Below are 17,355 nucleotides of genomic sequence, written 5' to 3' on the forward strand. Positions count from 1 at the left end.
TTGCTGTCTCTTAGAAGAGCGAGATGGGTTTCAAAGAGCGTGTGAGATTCCATCTGGTTTTAATTGTCCTCGATGGATATCCTAGTCTTGGTTATCTGGAAAGGAAGCATCCTCCTCCAATTGATGCGGTTGTTCTGAGAAGACCACATCGCGACTTACTATTACCTTCTTGGTAACAAGATTATAGAGACAATAACCCTTCGTCTCTTCACTGTAGCCCAAGAAAATACACTTCCGGCTCTTTGGTTCCCATTTGGTCCTGTTAGCATCAGAGACATGCACAAAACAATCACATCCAAAAACTCTGAAATGTGCAGCTGAAGGTTTCTTACCAAAAAAGACCTGCAGTGGAGTCATCTCGTTCACAACCTTCGTGTAGCTACGATTCAGAATGTAAACTGCCATGTTATATGCCTCAGCCCAGAAAGTCTTTGGCAAATCTTTCCCTTTCATCATACTCCTGCCCATTTCGCAGATGACGAGCATCTTGCGCTCTACTACTCCATTTTGCTATGATATATGTGACGGGGGTTTCTGTCTCTTGATCCCGTAACTTTTGCAGTAACTTTCAAATTCACTTGTATGTGAACTCTCTACCTCTGTCTGATCTCAACTGCTTCATCTTCCTCCCCGTTTCTTTCTCGACCATTACATGCCATTCTTTGAACTTACTAAAAGCCTCATCTTTAGTCTTCAGAAAGTATATCCATATTCTTCTACTATAGTCGTCGATCAGCGTCATAAAGTAGTAGGAACCACCCAAAGCTTCCGTCTCCATCTTTCCGCAGAGGTCCGTGTGAACGAGCTCTAGAGGAGCCTTTGCCCTGCTGGCCTCTTTAGGAAAGGGCTGCCGATGTTGCTTGCCCATCATGCAAGCCTCACATACATCAGGCAAATCTGTAATTTCTGGTAGGTCTGCAATCATTCCACTTCTATGCATCTCCTTTAAAGAACTAAGGTTTAGATGATCAAACCTCTCATGCCACAGCTTAGTGTTACTCACATCGGCTCGAGCATTGAAAGCTGAGAGTTCGTAGATGTTGTTGCACCGTGTACCTTTACCAATGACCTTCCCTTGAAGATCCACAATCTGTGCACCATTCTTATCGAAGTGAACTTTGAGGTCCCGATCCGTGATCGCAGAAACGGACAACAAGTTTCTCTTGATATCTGACACATAAAGAACATCGGACAACTGTTTTATAACTCCATCTAACTTAAAAGCAATCATACCTTTTCCTTTTGTTAGACATTTTGTATCATTGCCGACTGCTACCAGGATGTCATTCCCTACCGGATGTAGAGAGGTATACCAATCCTTACGACTGGTCATTTCACTATCTAGTGTGATGATATGCATCTCTCCGAGGGACCTCTTGTAAATGTGATTCAAGTTTAGAATATATTACAAACAGCTTCTTATGATGTGTTTCTATTGGAGGTAGTGGCCTACACTCCTCAATTGGCGTGTGGAGCATGGGAGAACTTGCGGCCTTCTGACACATGTAATTTTGGGATAATAATCCCATAAGCAATTGTGCCCCCTTGGGGCACTTGAATATAAAGGACTATTGAGACCCTCCTTGCCTATCCCTCCCAGGATGTTTTGGGAGGAGAGGAGGCTAGCGTGTCCTCTTTTCTAATTGCGATGTCTAAATTTGTGGAGACGCCATGAAAGTAGATCCAGAGCAATTAGAACGAAAGCTCATCTGTGGGATCACTCCAGAAAAGCTCATCTATGAGATCACTCCAGAAATTTTAGCTGCTTTGCTATCAGGCAAATCTTATAGCACATTTATCGTCACGTAAGTTGAACAACGCCGTGCCAAACATGACTCAAAAGTTCACCCAAAACCCTTCATGGGTGCTCCAGAGGATGGCATCTACTTGTGGTAGGATTATTTTTCAAATCTAGCAAAGTATCACAAATGGGCTGATGCACAAAAGGTTGAGGAGACCACGATATCATTCTAGGGTGTAGCAACTAGAATGTAAAAAATTCATGGCCCCATTTACAGTCAGCCCTTACTAGTGTACTTGGGAATACTGAGATAGTGAAAGATGCATTGACATAGCTGCAAGATTTGAAACAACTCACGAATGACTCTGTCTTGTCCTTGAAAACCTTTCTTCTCCTACGCTCATCCACAGATTTCTTTTGCTTGGCCTGGGCATCTTGCATATTCTTCTTAGCCAATTGTAGAAGAGCCTCCATCCTCTCAGAGTCATCTTGTGCTTGTTGTTTTTTCACCACCATGTCTGCAATTGAGGAAGGTGGTCCCTACTTTACACCCATGACCTCAAACGGGTTCATTCCAATAGAAGATGGTGAGTGCTGTTTTGGAAACCACTTATCCACACCTCTAGGTATCATCACAAAAATGCCTCAGATATTCCTACTCTCATTTGTTCACCCTTTCAAATTGACCATTAGTCTCAGGATGGTATGCCGTGCTAGGGGTGAGTAAATTGTGAGAAGTGCAGCGGAAATGAACGGGAGAGAGCCAACCTCGCACACACCAAACAAGAAAGGAGAAAGAGATGAGAGAAACTGCAAGTGATCTCCTGTCAAAACCTCACAGCCTGTTGGGTAAAACCTCTGCTATCCAAGGGAGATCTACTCCACAATTGAGACGGAAAACAAGGATTGAGGGGGGGTCTATATATAGCCCCTCACCCTCCTCCAGTTGGCTTCCCTATGAGGGCCGACTCACTGCCCTACAGAAGCTACTAGCGGACCAACCCCCCTTTGCCTTCTATAAGGGCTGGCAGTCTGCCCTATAAAGGGCTGCCCCTCAGCCCCATGCAGGCTATGCCCTTGCCTAACCAGGTCGACCCAGCCTACTGCATCATGCCCTCCTCCTAGGGGGCTGTAACCAGCCATAAAAGGGGCTGCTCCCCCTGCTCATACACCCAACCTAGGTGGCCGACGAGTAGGTCGGACCGCCTCTGCCCACACAAGGGTCATGGGGGTGGAGCTGCAGCGCACATGGGTGGCCATGCAGGCCCCCAGACAGCCAGCTAGATGCGTCTCCTCATATGGTGCCTTGAGTCATAGCAAGGGGCTCAGGGGCGATGCAACCCTACTGTCAGACACCTAGACTACCCTCGTGAGGCGGGCACACCCACAACATAGGCCCTCTCTCAACCTAACCTAGCCTCACGTTGGGCGGGCACACACAAGCAAGGCCCTCACTCACTAAGGTGACCTTAGGAGATATTGACCTCCCACTGCCCCTCTCAGCTCCTGGATGGAACATCGACGCCAGGGAGCTGGGTGTGCCGTTGGAACAACTGGCGGAATCCATCGTATGATACTCCATCGCTGAAGACCACCACCACACGTACAGTTGAAGAAGCCCCCTCTTGGCAGGAACCACCTTAGCATAATCACTGGAAACCTAGACCTATTGCTCGCAGGCCACAGGTGCTAGATACACTCCTTTGGACCGGTTCTAGTACAATAAGTCATCTGGTGCAGCGATCCAATTGGTATTGGTACATCACGCCAACAGAAGGTACTAGAACTAATCCAACTGATACTGCCCCCAGTGTAAGGTCTGCTTCCCTACATGGGCACTTGTATCTCAGAGCTGGACGGCCCCCTCTCAAGTCCAAACTGGCACCCTGTCACCGGGTCGATGAAACAGTGCTCCATTGACAATGGGCATGTGAGCTCACAAGGATCAAGCAACTGTGTCTGGATTTCCACACTGGCAACTACTGACCCGTCTGGATCTCTAGCTGCTCATCAAACAATAGCTGCAGCTGAACACTAGGAGACCCCCTCTGGATCTGCTAGGTCATAACATCCAAACAAAAACATACTGGGTAATATACTTCCACCTGAGTCAACAGGAACAACTTCTCGTGGCTCGAGGTCCTGCTTAAAAGCTTGCCTCGCTGAAAGACTACATCTGACTGGCAGGTATTGCTACCACAGACAAGCAAGCAATCCTCCAGATGGATCCAGAAAGCCTGCTGGCAATGCATCCTGCCACATGCTACTAGAAGGCTTGAGTATTTGTCATAGCGGCAGCAGCACTGTCCAGCTGATTGCTGGTCCCTTCACCATTCCTTTGAGGACACTCCCACCAATAATGACCTTTCTGGCCACATCGATTACATGTACAGATGCCTTTAGTGCTTCCCGTTCTTCAGCTGTCAACCGCTTCCGTCCTTGCTGCCAAAGCCTCAGGTGGACTTTCATAGGTACGATCTACAAATCTCTCCTCCTGGTCAAGCACCAATGGGTCTAGTTCCTCCCAGGTCAATGCATTCATCCTTCCACTTGTTATTGTTTCTGCTGTACAATGGAGAAGGCAGCCTTCATTCCTCAGCCCACCTTAGGCCCTCCAGCCTTCAATGCAGCAGTAGCTACACCTTCGCACAGCAGCCCAGCAGGGTGCCTTAGCCACAGTAGAAATCGCCCAACATTCTCAGCCCTGCCAAGCTGTTATAGCATCAATCCTTTGGCAAGCAAGGCCAGCACTCAGCCCTTGGTTGTTACAGTGCCCCTCGACTGACAACCTGTGAATTGCAATGCGCAGCAAGGCTCAACAACTGACCAATTGTAAGAGATCTCACTGCACAATCACTTGGCAAGCAGCCCCAGCCTGGAAAACCCCACAAACAGGGTCGGTTAGCCTTCTCTCGCCTGGAATCAGTCCAAAATCACAGCAATCAGCCTTCTATTGCCTAGCAACAAACCAACCACAGCATCCACAGCTTGGTCTGTGTTAGAAATCAGCCACAGGTAGGCCACCCAACAAAACCACAGCCCAGAAGGCCCCAAAAGCAAATCATCCAGCTTGTAGGAGCCCTCAAACAGCCCAAAACCGCCACGAACCCTGCCCTGGCACACCCCAGAGCAACCTGCGCAGCCCCAGGACCAAATCGCCCTGCTTTCTGGCACATAAATCAGGAATCTGCTCCAGATGAAATCGCCTTGTGTCACATGCACCCCTGCCATAGTCACAAGAAACGTTTCGCCTGTTTCGCTGTTTCGCCAGGTTTTGTTTTGTTTCATTTCATGTTATCAGACGAAATAGATAGGTTTCGAATTGATACTTAATATATATACTTATAGGTACAAAAAGATATGTTATATTTAAGTTAGAGTGAACAAAGAGAAATATAAAGTCAAGATACTAAAAGGAAATTCAAAACATAAACACCTTGGATTCTAGAAAAAACGGGGCAAAAACGTTTATTTTGATTTGGGCGAAACAAAGGTTTCATTAAGAGCGTTTCGTCCTATTTCGAAACGTTTCGTCTGTCTCGCGTTTCAAGGTTTCAAAGAGGACGAAACGGGTTTTCATGTGACTATGACCCTTGCACTTGGATGCAAATTGACACACTAGCTACATCGACAAGTGCGTAATAGTTCCCTAATAGGAGTTTTTGTCGTATGCTATGACCCCTGTGAACCCTTGTCCAGGGACACTCAGTCACAAGCTACGTAAGTCAGTCTCTCAGCCTTAGGTCAAGTCAAAAGATCAGTCCTTGTTCACTAGTACCCACTGGAGAACCGTAGGCTAGTGTTTCCGTCTTAGGTTTAGGGATAGGTTTAGGTCCAACCTAGGATAGGAGCCCTTCTGGTCCCCCTCAGGGCTGGAACAAGTGAAGAGAATGGCAGGGGAAGGGCTGCCTTTATAGGCTACCTTGCACCCCTCCCTAGGCTGCCATTTATGGGGCCTCCAGCCTCAGCCTTTGGCATCAGTTCAGCCCTCTGGGAAGGTGTTCACACAGCGCATCAGACGGAGAGTCGGGACAGCGAACAAAGTAAGGTTTGAGGTCTGTTTCAGCAGCTCCTTTCAGTTATCTTTTACAGCTTTGCACAGCTCACTCTCAGCTCTATATTTCAGTCATCTCTCAGCTCTCTTATAGGATCTATCACTTCTAGTTTTCCTCTCTCACTCACGGAGTAACCCTGCATTCCGGTGGACAGCACAAGCTTCTCCCTTGCCTTGTAGAAGCATCTTACATCGTCAGTGTGGACAGCATCAAGGTCTCGGTATTGGTCGGCATTGCCTCTCAGGTCTTTGGGTCTGCTCTACGTGTGCACAGTGAGCTCTTTAGAAGTGCGTTTCCTTGCTCTCTCGAAGAGTGTTCTTTGTATTTCTCAGTTCTCCAAGTATAAAGCGAATTCTCCCCTATTTTAAGTTTGTAGCTCATTTTTCGTTAGCGCGGATTCAAGATGAGCAAGACAAATTCCACCTCGCAGGCCCTCATCTTATGGATGAGGTGGTGACTTGGTGGCAGCATTGGGCTAGTAAGCATACTGACCCAACAACGTTTAAGACAAATATCATTTGGGCAACGTTTGTGGCCGATCTCAAAGCCCGTTTTCTCCCACCCCAATGTATGCTTAACTTGGAGGATGAGTTCTCTTCTCTCTCCCAGAATGGTTTGCTTGTGTTGACATATAGTAACAAGGTCATCACGCTGGCACAACAGTTGAGCGTGACGGAGAGCGCCAAGATGAAGCAATTCATTCAAGGATTGGACATGAATATGCGTTTTATCATTCGGAACTTCGACCCGTCGGATTATGAGAGGGCGTTGACTCTCGCACAGAATCAGGAGATGATGCTAAACGAGGGAAAGCCCAAGTAGGTCCAGAAAGATTCCAAAGCCCCGCAGCAGTCAAACAACACAACAGTGGTGATTTGGTGGCAGCATTGGGCTAGTAAGCATACTGACCCAACAACGTTTAAGACGAATTTCGTTTGGGCAACGTTTGTGGCCGACCTCAAAGCCCGTTTTCTCCCACCCCAATATATGCTTAACCTGGAGGATGAGTTCTCTCATCTCTCCCAGAATGGTTTGCTTGTGTTGACATTCAGTAACAAGGTTATCACGCTGGCACAGTAGTTGGCCGTGACGGAGAGCGTCAAGATGAAGCAATTCATTCGAGGATTGGACACAAACATACGAACATATGTTTTACCATTCGGAACTTCGACCCGTCGGACTACGAGCGCACGTTGACTCTCGCACAAAATCAAGAGATGATGCTGAACGGGGAAAAGCCCAAGCAGGTCCAAAAAGATTCCAAAGTCCCGCAGCAGTCAAACAACACAGCGGGTAAGGATCAGAAGAAGGACAAGCAGTTCCAAAAAAAAGATGGCCAGGCTTCAAGTCAAAAGAAGGAGTCCAAGTCAAAGATGACTTCGGATAAGAAGGCTAAAGTGGGTATTACTGTTAGATATCAATGCTCCACCCTCATGTAACTACGCGGGAACCAGCTAACTCTACTTGTAAGCCCCCCATACGAGGAGAAGGCATTTGAGTAGCTGGGTTATCCAGTAGGTCCTAGTTTGGACACCAAATGGGAGCCATTTGTGGCCTGATGGCTGGACGGCTTCAGATAGAGTTGGCACACTGCAGACTAGGCTACATGCAAGTGCGGAAAGGCATCGCATGACCGACCGCACTGAGGGTAGACGGAGCATTTCTCGGGGCAGCCCACTCTCGGGTTGCGGGGCCCGTTTGAAGCCCCAGATAATCCCGGATGGCTCTGGGCCGAACGAAAACCATAGGTAAGTTGCTCTATTCTGCACCACGGTTCTAACGTGTGGTCGGTGGCCTATTTCGGAACCAACCTCTAGTCGGCCGTTTTGGGCCGACTGGGTCGGTCTTCCAATTAGGTCTAACCAACTACGACTAGTAGCCATATAAGAGCAAGCCCATGAAGCCCATAATCATCACTGGCTACAGCAACCCTGATTCCTTAGCATCCAGCCTCCGTCCTCTACTGTTTTCAGCACGCCATCGAAGCTTCTCACATAGGAGCACACGGTTGGAAGGCAGCGTCATCTATTGTATCAGTTTTACAGTAATCAAATTTTTTATTCTCCATACTATCTGCTTTTCTCTCTTGCATACGAGATCCTGTTATCTGTTGAGCACAGACGTTGTATTGTTTTCTTACATGGTATCAGAGCTTGGGCTCTAGCAAGAAGATTTGGTAGTGTGTTTCTATTTGCGAGCAGATTGTGAGAGATGGCCCAGCCCGCACGACTGCGAATCCCACCGTTTGGCGAAAGCGAAAAGTTGGACGGCACTAACTATCCACTCTAGAAGTTCAAGATGAAGACCATCCTAAGCGCATACGAGCTTTGGGATATTACTACTGGGGTGGACGTGAAGCCGGTTGCGAGACTGAATCCAGCCAATGCAAGACAACAGATAGTACCAACTGCAAATAAGATTCTCACGTGGACAAGAAGAAATGCAAATGCGATGTGTTCTATTGTCTGCAGTGTAAGTGATACTGTCATGGCGTTAATTCAACATGTCACCATAGCGGAGGAGACATGGACGGTCTTGAAAAATCAATACGAGATCATGAATCAGAGTCTAGACGCAGATTCAGAATCTGGAGACTCAACTCGCGAACGAGAAACTGTCTGAGTCTGAAACGGCAGAGAAGTTCATCACCAGGGTGAAGAATCTGCGCGATCAAATGACTGCGATTGGCATCACCATCACCAGCGAGAATCTTGCACGAAGGTGCATACGGATTCTCCACCAAAGTACGACGGTCTTGTTACGGCATTGAATACGCAAAACAGAAACCCGTCCCTCAACTTTGAGAATTTTAGCGCAATGCTTCTAGAGGAGGAGATGCGTCAAAAGACGAGGACTGGAGAAGATTCGGCTTTCTCGACTGGATCAAAGAAAGGTAAGGGTAAGGACTCCGGTTACCCATCTTCTTCTGATGATAAAAAGAGAAAGAAGAAGATCAAGTGCTTCTATTACAACAAGGCAGAGCACAAGCAGAATGAGTGCCGAAAGAAGATTGCAGATGAGAAGAATGGAGTAAAGAAAGAGTCTAGCAACGGCACGCAAGCAATACCAGTAGAGCTGTTCGTAGCAATTGAGGAGATTTGCACGGAGGCAGTTCATGCACCTGCGGATGAACCTTGGATTATTGACAGTGGTGCATCGCGAGCATATGAGATTTCCAACCAAATTGGACATCATGGGTCTTAAACCATTCGATGCCCAATAATAAGTGTACATGATCCAAGTGCATAACATAGCACTCCAAAATATCCTCGTAAGCTTGAATCCTGATTGGAAGTCGATCCACCTTGCGATCCCAAAACTGCTTCCTAGCTGGAAGTTACATCTCATAGGTGTGATCACTAGGTGCCGTAGTCAATTGTAGTTTTTGCACAAGTTTGTGGTTAACAAAATTGTGAGAACTACCTTGGTCAAAGAGAATAGGAATCCATGTCCCTTTCACCTCTCCATAACCCCGGTAGCGATCATGAGGGCCAAACAGTGAATTATTAAAATAACAATCTCAAGAACGAGGGCGTGCAAGAATATTAACAAAAGTACATGTCAAAGTAGTCTGAGCGGCTGTCTTTGACTTTGTAGGTGGTCCTTTGAGCTTTGGTAATTATCCTTGTAAGGTTCCGGGCTTCTTTGGGCAATCAGCCGATGTCAAAGTAGTCTGAGCAGCTGTCTTTGACTTTGTAGGTGGTCCTTTGAGCTTTGGTAATTGTCCTTGTAAGGTTCCAGGCTTCTTTGGGCAATCAGCCGACGTGTGCCCCCGCTCCTAACAAACAAAACATCGGCCTTCCTCTCTAAGCCGAAAATGATTTGATGGAACAACTGCTCATGATTCGAATTCAGGAGTGTAAACTTTTCATCCAATCCAGTGAGGAATTGGTTGAAAGCCTCCTTGGTGACCAGATCCTCATAGAGGTCCCCCATCGACTTCCTGGTTAGACATTAGGTAAGGCTGGTTGGAATTGGCTATATTTTGATCCGCCTTTGGAAGACTGAGACAAATCAGCTGATCCCAAAGCCCTGCTGACAAAACAGCCTATGGGCTGTCCCGAATCCAGTAATCCGAACAGCCAAGCAGTTGATAACGAAAGGGAGAGGATGGGGAGAGAGGAGTGGTGGGGTGGCAAGAGGCAAGGAGGGCAAGCTTGGAACTCGAACCTTAGAGCCACCTTAGCACTTGCGAATCCAGAGCAGAATGCCAATGAAACAAAGAGCGCCCCTTTCGTAAAAGGAAACCATGGGCTTTCATCCCAACTAGCGCCCTAGCTTTTGAAAAAGCAAGGCCAACCAAATCTAGATGCTTGCCTTTAAGGTTCTGGCAGAAAAGCAAGGTTGCTTTCGCCAACTCTCCTCAATCTGATGGAGATTTCAATTTTCCCATCTCCCAAGGTAGGCGCCTACATACTAGCGCACCTCTGGGCTTCCCAAACCAAAAACTCCACCCTGATCCTCTTGTCCCCAACAAAACGCATCTCCTACCACGAAAATGCACCTTCCAAACACCCTCTAAAATCACATGCCTAGGGTTTAGAAGATGGAGTTCTGAAAGGGAGGGAGGGATGGAAGTAGAAGATGGAGTTCTGAAAGGGAGGGAGGAATGGAGTTCTCTCCCTTAGTGCGCAGTGGAATGAAGAGGAAACTGATATGTTCATAGGAGTGATGCTCCCCGTACCTATGGCCTCCTTGAAGAAGCAGGATCTTTAGATCACCAGAGATCTGGGGTCTTTAGATAGGGTTTGCAGTGGAGCGATCAAAAATAGACGATACTCAAACACAACTGAAGAACAGAACTCAGAAAACATAGTGCCTATCGGTAATATGAAAAATTGAATACAAGAACCTCACGCCGTTGTGTCTCAAAGACCGTGGCTGAGGTGAATTAGAAAGATGATTCCATGTAGAGAAACAGTAGAAAATGATAGCAGCAAAGGGAGCGAAACGCAGTCCTCCGTGTAGCTTGATGATGACGAAGATGATGAAGGGCTGGAGCTGCCCTAGGAAATGGCTGAAAACCAGCATGCTCTGAGGACGGAACCTTCAGGCTATCTGGAATAGCAACACGATGAAGAAAAGGAGCAGATTTGGGGCAGAAGGAGCAGATCTGGAGCAGAGGAGCAGAAGGGGCAGATCTGGAGAAGGAGGGGACAGATCTGGAGCAGAGGAGCAGAAGGGACGGATCTGGAGCAAAGGGGGGCAGATCTGGAGCAGAAGGGACTGCAGCAAAGGATGGAGGAGGTGTAGAGCAGCTGCAGGTCCTGTCCTGAGGTAGGAGAAGATGGCAGAAAGCAGAACTGGAGCAGGCGGGGCTGCAGCAAAGGATGGAGGAGATGAGGAGCAGCTGCAGGTCCTGTCCTATCACTGAGAGTGTGGGGGCTAGTGCCTTTATAGGCCTGACCTAGCTGGTCGGCCAGCTGGTCGGCCAGCTGGTTGGCCAGTTCTGGTCGGCCAAACCCCTGCTAGCTGCTGGTCGGCCAGTTCTGGTTGGCCAGACCCCTGCTGGCTGACCTTTTGGCTGACCTGCAGACTAGTATGTTTGCCCCATAAATTGGGAATTGCTAGTTGCTTAACACCCCCTCTCAATTGCCAATTTGGAGGGGCAGACATTGTGTGCTTGGAGCTTCGTGTAGGGATGTCGGCGGTGGTGGTGGCTATCCCTGTGAAATGCCCAAGAGATGATCACAAGAGGAGTGCCCTTGCAAGGGAATTGTTCACTTCCTCAAGTGCCTGAGTTACATGTATGATCAGCAGAAATAAGAACACTGTGAAGCTCGAGAGAATAAGCCACTCCCTCTCACCGCCGAAAGGTGGAGGGAAAAGCAAAAGAACAAATATGTCGTAGCAGCACTGATAATCCAGAGATGGTAGGATTTCACCAAAGGCAGAAGTCGGAGCTGAACAGGGAGCCAGTGCGTGCCCGATCTTGGACCTCGGGAGAGAGGAGTCTATCCCCGCCTCCATGCATGTAGAAGATTCGAACAGAAACATCAAGACACATCTGAACAGAAAGGGTCCCGCTTAGGGAGAACTTGTAGATCCTGGAAGTCGATGTCGATGGAGATCTGGTAGAGTTGAAGGATCATGACCTCCTTGTTCGAAGGAATGGGGAGTGTCAAGCCTGAAACCGAAAAGGGAGGGAGGGATGGGTGTAGAAGATGGAGGTAAGAAAGGGAGGGAGGGATGGGAGTAGAAGATGGAGTTCTGAAAGGGAGGGAGGGATGGAGTTTACTCCCTTAGTGCACAGCAGAATGAAGAGAAAACTGATATGTTCATAGGAGTGATGCTCCCCGTACCTATGGCCTCCTTGAAGAAGCAGGATCTTTAGATCACCAGAGATCTCCGGTCTTTAGATCACCATGGCTCTGATACCATATGGAGAAACGATAGGGTTTGCAGTGGAGCGATCAAAAATAGACGATACTCAGACACAACTGACGAACAAAACTCAGAAAACATAGTGCCTGTCGGTAATAAACTGAATACAAGAACCTCACGCCGTCGTGTCTCAAAGACCGTGGCTGAGGTGAATCAGAAAGATGATTCCATGTAGAGAAACAGTAGAAAATGATAGCAGCAAAGGGAGCGAAACACAGTCCTCCGTGTAGCTTGATGATGACGAAGATGATGAAGGGCTGGAGCTGCCCTAGGAAATGGCTGAAAACCAGCATGCTCTGAGGACGGAACCTTCAGGCTATCTGGAATAGCAACATGATGAAGAGAAGGAGCAGATCTGGGGCAGAAGGAGCAGATCTGGAGCAGAGGAGCAGAAGGGGCAGATCTGGAGCAGGAGGGGACAGATCTGGAGCAGAGGAGCAGAAGGGACAGATCTGGAGCAAAGGGGGGCAGATCTGGAGCAGAAGGGACTGCAGCAAAGGATGGAGGAGGTGTAGAGCAGCTGCAGGGCCTGTCCTGAGGTAGGAGAAGATGGCAGAAAGCAGAACTGGAGCAGGCGAGGCTGCAGCAAAGGATGGAGGAGATGAGGAGCAGCTGCAGGTCCTGTCCTGTCACTGAGAGTGTGGGGGCTAGTGCCTTTATAGGCCTGACCTAGCTGGTCGGCCAGCTGGTCAGTGGGCCTGCCAGCTGGTCAGCCAGCTGGTTGGCCAGTTCTGGTCAGCCACACCCCTGCTGGCTGCTGGTTGGCCAGACCCCTGCTGGCTGACCTTTTGGCTGGCCTGCAGACTGGTATGTTTGCCCCATAAATTGGGAATTGCTAGTTGCTTAACACCTTCCAAACACCCTCTAAAATTGCATGCCATCTTTCCCCAATTTCGCCCCTTCCTCTCCAACGAATTAACAAATCTCCCTTCCTATCAGGCACCAATTGAACAGTAGACGTCTTCCCACACACGGAGACCACTCCATCCCTACCTACTAACGAAATTGAGCAATTCCTAGCCAAAGCAGTGCAAAAAAAGAAATTTGCACCTACCTGGAAGATCAAGAAAAATTCTCTATCTACAAAAATTCGCCCTCTAGGAGTGGCTTTGATACCAATTGACACGACCACAGGCTGGGCTGCTGGTACAACCAATTACATCCAACCAGTCCACAACCATCCTGGTGTCCCATACCACCAGGAGGCGCCCATAGGTCCTCAGGACTGCACTGGGAATCGGAGCTACACTAGAAAGCAAGTTTGCTTCCGCAACATGCTCCAGGATCTAGACCAGCAAGGAAGAGCTAGACCTGCTCTGACTTGCATGAATGAAAATTGAACCCCTCAGCCCCTTATATAGGCTGTAGCCCCAGTGCTGCTAAAATAGCGAGAACCCTAACTCGTCCATAGCCCTTGCAACTCAACCTGAGAATCGCCTACCTAGCTATCAAAGCTAGTCCTGTGTGCCTAAGCACACGCCAGATACGATCCGTGCAAATGACAGCGGGGAGGCCAAGGTTGCCTTTACCCCTCCACTTGTGCTTTCAAGGTCTGTAGTATCTCTTCCAATTACAACGACAATGTAACTACTTCTAATCACTCTCCACAACGCCAACTCAGCATGCCCACAATGCAACTGATGTGGACAATTATCTCTCTCTATAGCATAAGTGGACTTACAAGTGGAGCTGGTCGTCACGATATACAGTTTTTTACAGTTACAAGGAATGCTGGAACTCAGCAAAAGGGAGGACGATGAATCCCCTGAGTTCAATCTGGCATTGTTCCCTTTACGACGATCCTTCCGACCAGGCAGAGCAGCCAGTTCAATCTAGTGAGACAGTCAAAGACGACATTAGAGGGTTTGTTCCTTTTAAAGGAGGCAGCAATCAGCATCCAACAACAAAGGTAGATTTGTTCGTCAGCAAACCAAGAAGATACATTGCATTGCATCTTTGGTCACGCCCAGCACCCAAAAAGCAATCACATGATGGCCCCATATGTTAATATATGGCCTCCTTGCATGGATCATGACACCATATTTTGCTCAGCTTGACTTTCTTGCAACGATTCACAATGTGCCCAGTCTCAAGGCAGTAACAGCACTCCACGCGTCCCTTTTAAAAGAAGATTAGTGCCTTTTGTATGAGAAATGGAAGGCGTTTGCTAAGCTTGTTCCTTTTGAGCATCTACACAACTCTTTCCACCCTTCTTGAGCCGATATTCCAGCTCTTTAGATACTTCAAGCAATCAGGCTGAGTCTTCTCTGCTGTCAGGCCATGAAGTAGTTCTTGACTCATAAGTTTGGTGGTTACAATACACCATCTGAGATAATCTTGGCTGTCCAAGCTTACAATGAGGTGCTCAATGGCATGTGGGAAACTGCAACCATTCATCTACAAAGTTATCGCCTTCATCAATTGCTGCATATGTTCAATGTGTTTCACAACCCCTTCTGCCTTCAGAATCTTCACGGTAATGATTTTATTCTTCTACTACATGTGAAACAAGGGACATGTAGTCTGTCCGCAGTTAGACTTACATCTCTATCAGCGCAAGACTTTAGGCTGCGCAATCGAACGAAATGCCTTGCGTGAGCGACTAGAACATCGTGAAAGGGAACAACACGGCAGCTGCCGCTATGTTCTGGGAAAAAGACGTGCGCTGCTCATCTAGCGTCCAAAGGAGTGCACATGCTTTACAAAATGCTTAAAGTACCCATTTTTTGCACCTAATCACATTTTATCTTCAGTGTCAGCATTGATATAAAGGTACAGGTGGGCTGAGCAGTCACTCTTTCTTTACACCGAGACAATCACAAAACCCCCGCTAATAAAATAGATTCTGAAAGAAAACACACAGAAACAATTACAACAATTACAGAAACCCTGGTGCAAAACACAGGAAATGGGCCGTGAGCGTACATATGCCAAGAGAGAAGGCGTGAGCAGCGTGGCCAGAAAGCCCGTGGAGGGCGAAGGTGCCGAGCAAAGCCACGATTCCTTGAGAAACGAAGGCGCGGCGGGGGTGATTGCTAGACAGAGATGGCAAGGGGACTGGGAAAATGACTGGGAGAATGAGGGTGAGGGAGCAAGGAAGAGGGGTGTGTATGGAGGATGATAGGGTGGTGGTGGTGATGGGAGGAGGAAGAGACGCCATAGATAGTCGGGAAGCTTTGCTCGGAACCTGCCGGAGTTACGGACACATGTAATCCAATTGCTCGACCCGCCGGCGTTAGTGGCACATGTTATCCGATTGCCTGTACCCCTCTTGCCGGACCTTACTTGATTGTGCAGTGTGTATAGGCATCCGATTGCCTTTTCTCCCTGAACCTTGACAACAAGCCTCCATGTGCCCAGATGAGAGTAGCTCCTCGGTTCTTACGCTATTTACACCATGGGCACCATCCACGCAGCATGGACCACTAGTTGCCCACTCAATAGCCATAACCTTGGGGAAAGAGCATCCTCGTGTGTCAATGCCTTCCATACACTAATCAACTTCCAGTGGTTGCACAGCCTGCACTGTGCAAGAAACTAGTCTATCCAGTTTCTTCGGCTAAAAACTGCATCCAATGTAGCTTTCACACCCGCACTTCAAGTCTAGCAGCCCAAGGTTGGGCTAGAGTTGGAGATTTTTTTGCGAATGCTGGCTTGGTAGGCAAATGTTGAGTCCTGTAGAGATATATGCAATGATATGGTGGTGTAGGATAGACTAGGACTTAGTCTATTTTAGAGTTTTTGTGTGCTCTAGTACTTGGACTATATATACCAAGTACTTGTACTTCATTTGGTTGAACAATTCAGTTGGAGTGCACTTGTGTTCACTTCTTGTTCTCTTGTGTTCACAACTCTTCTCCATTCTTGTTCCTACATGTGGTATCAAAGCTAGTCCTTCCAACCCTCTCACTTGCTTCCCTACTCTCCCGCGTGCTCTTGTTGCACTTCTGTCACGGAGAAGAAGTTAGTTCTTGCTAGTTGACTTCTCTTTTGGCTATCCTGAGCTCTCACAAGCTTCAGTTTTGTTGCAAGATTTTGCACCATGAAGCACTCGTTAGCTGGGCGACTTTATTTTGCATCGCACGCACGGTTTTTTAAGTCAATTCTAGATACCGGAAGTTCTATAGCTACGTCGGGCAACTCGGAGGAGGTTTGTATAGTTGTACTTGGGTTTTAGCCCCCTTTCGAAGTTGTTTGTGCTCTCAGAATTTCATTTTGAGCAACATATCAGAAGATACCAGCAATATCACTTATCTTTTGCTATTTTTTGACTGATTTTCGTACATTGTGCCTAAAACAGCTCTGTGCGCTACCTCGCCATCCCTACTGCCATACTTACAACTGTACACCTCAACATTGCTACCCATTGCCTCTCCAGCTTCCCATTCACATCTCTACCGCTCCGGATTCATCCTAGTGGCTCGACTTTTGCTCCTGCTCCAGCTCAAGATCCTTGCTTCAGCTCATTGCACATTGTGCAGGTATCTTGCAGCTTGCATTGCACAGGTGTTAGTGCATTTGGGATAGTTTTTGGCTACACATTGAGTGCAAATCATTGCTCAGGGGTTGTACATTTTTGAAGCCAAGTGTTGGCTGTAAGTTGATGCACTTTTGGATGCCTATTGAGCAAGAGTTTACTATTGCATTGTGAGCCATTGTTTGGCTAAGATTCAAGCTGATTTTTTGGGGTAGAAGTATATTGCATTTGAGCATGTGTTTTGAGGACAATTTTTTGGGGCAAAAATATTGTGCTTGATTGCATTTTGTATCTCGAAAGGGATTGAAGTTTAAGCATACTTTTTTTGGCAAATTTACTACTATTTCAGAGCAGCCACTATCAATGAATGCCATTGCAGTGATTGCATAGCAGTCAATTTTCTTTTAGTTGTCCATTTGTTGTCTTTTCCTTTGCAGGTACACTTGCCTTTATTCTTGAGCTTGAAATCATGTCTCTCAATGAGAATTTTGGTACCATGACTGAAGTTAAAATGTTGGATGGACCCAACTATGCTTTGTGGTCATTTACACTCAAGAATATCTTGGTTGGAAAGGGCTTATGGGACATTGTGAATGGTGATGAGGCTAGACCTGTTGGACCTAGCACGAGTGCATCTTCCACTTCTGGCACTACCACTCAGTCTTCTACTACCGCTCCCTCAGAGGATCAAAAGAGGT

General features: G+C 47.5%; 1 protein-coding gene across 1 annotated transcript in view; it reads right to left on the minus strand.

Annotated features, from left to right (window-relative positions):
* Positions 1-15,354, minus strand: part of LOC147904315 (plasma membrane fusion protein) — a 33,102-nt gene extending 17,748 nt beyond the window's left edge. The window contains exon 1 of the mRNA XM_087394583.1: positions 15,106-15,354. Within this exon, the coding sequence (XP_087250709.1) occupies positions 15,106-15,340 (235 nt within the window). The 5' untranslated portion in view covers positions 15,341-15,354. The remainder of the gene's footprint in view (positions 1-15,105) is intronic.
* Positions 15,355-17,355: the final 2,001 nt, after the last annotated feature.

The sequence above is a fragment of the Dipteris shenzhenensis genome, chromosome 2, assembly GCF_047967505.1.
Source record: "Dipteris shenzhenensis isolate YYH24624 ecotype China chromosome 2, Dip_SZ_1.0, whole genome shotgun sequence".
Classification (NCBI taxonomy): domain Eukaryota; kingdom Viridiplantae; phylum Streptophyta; class Polypodiopsida; order Gleicheniales; family Dipteridaceae; genus Dipteris; species Dipteris shenzhenensis.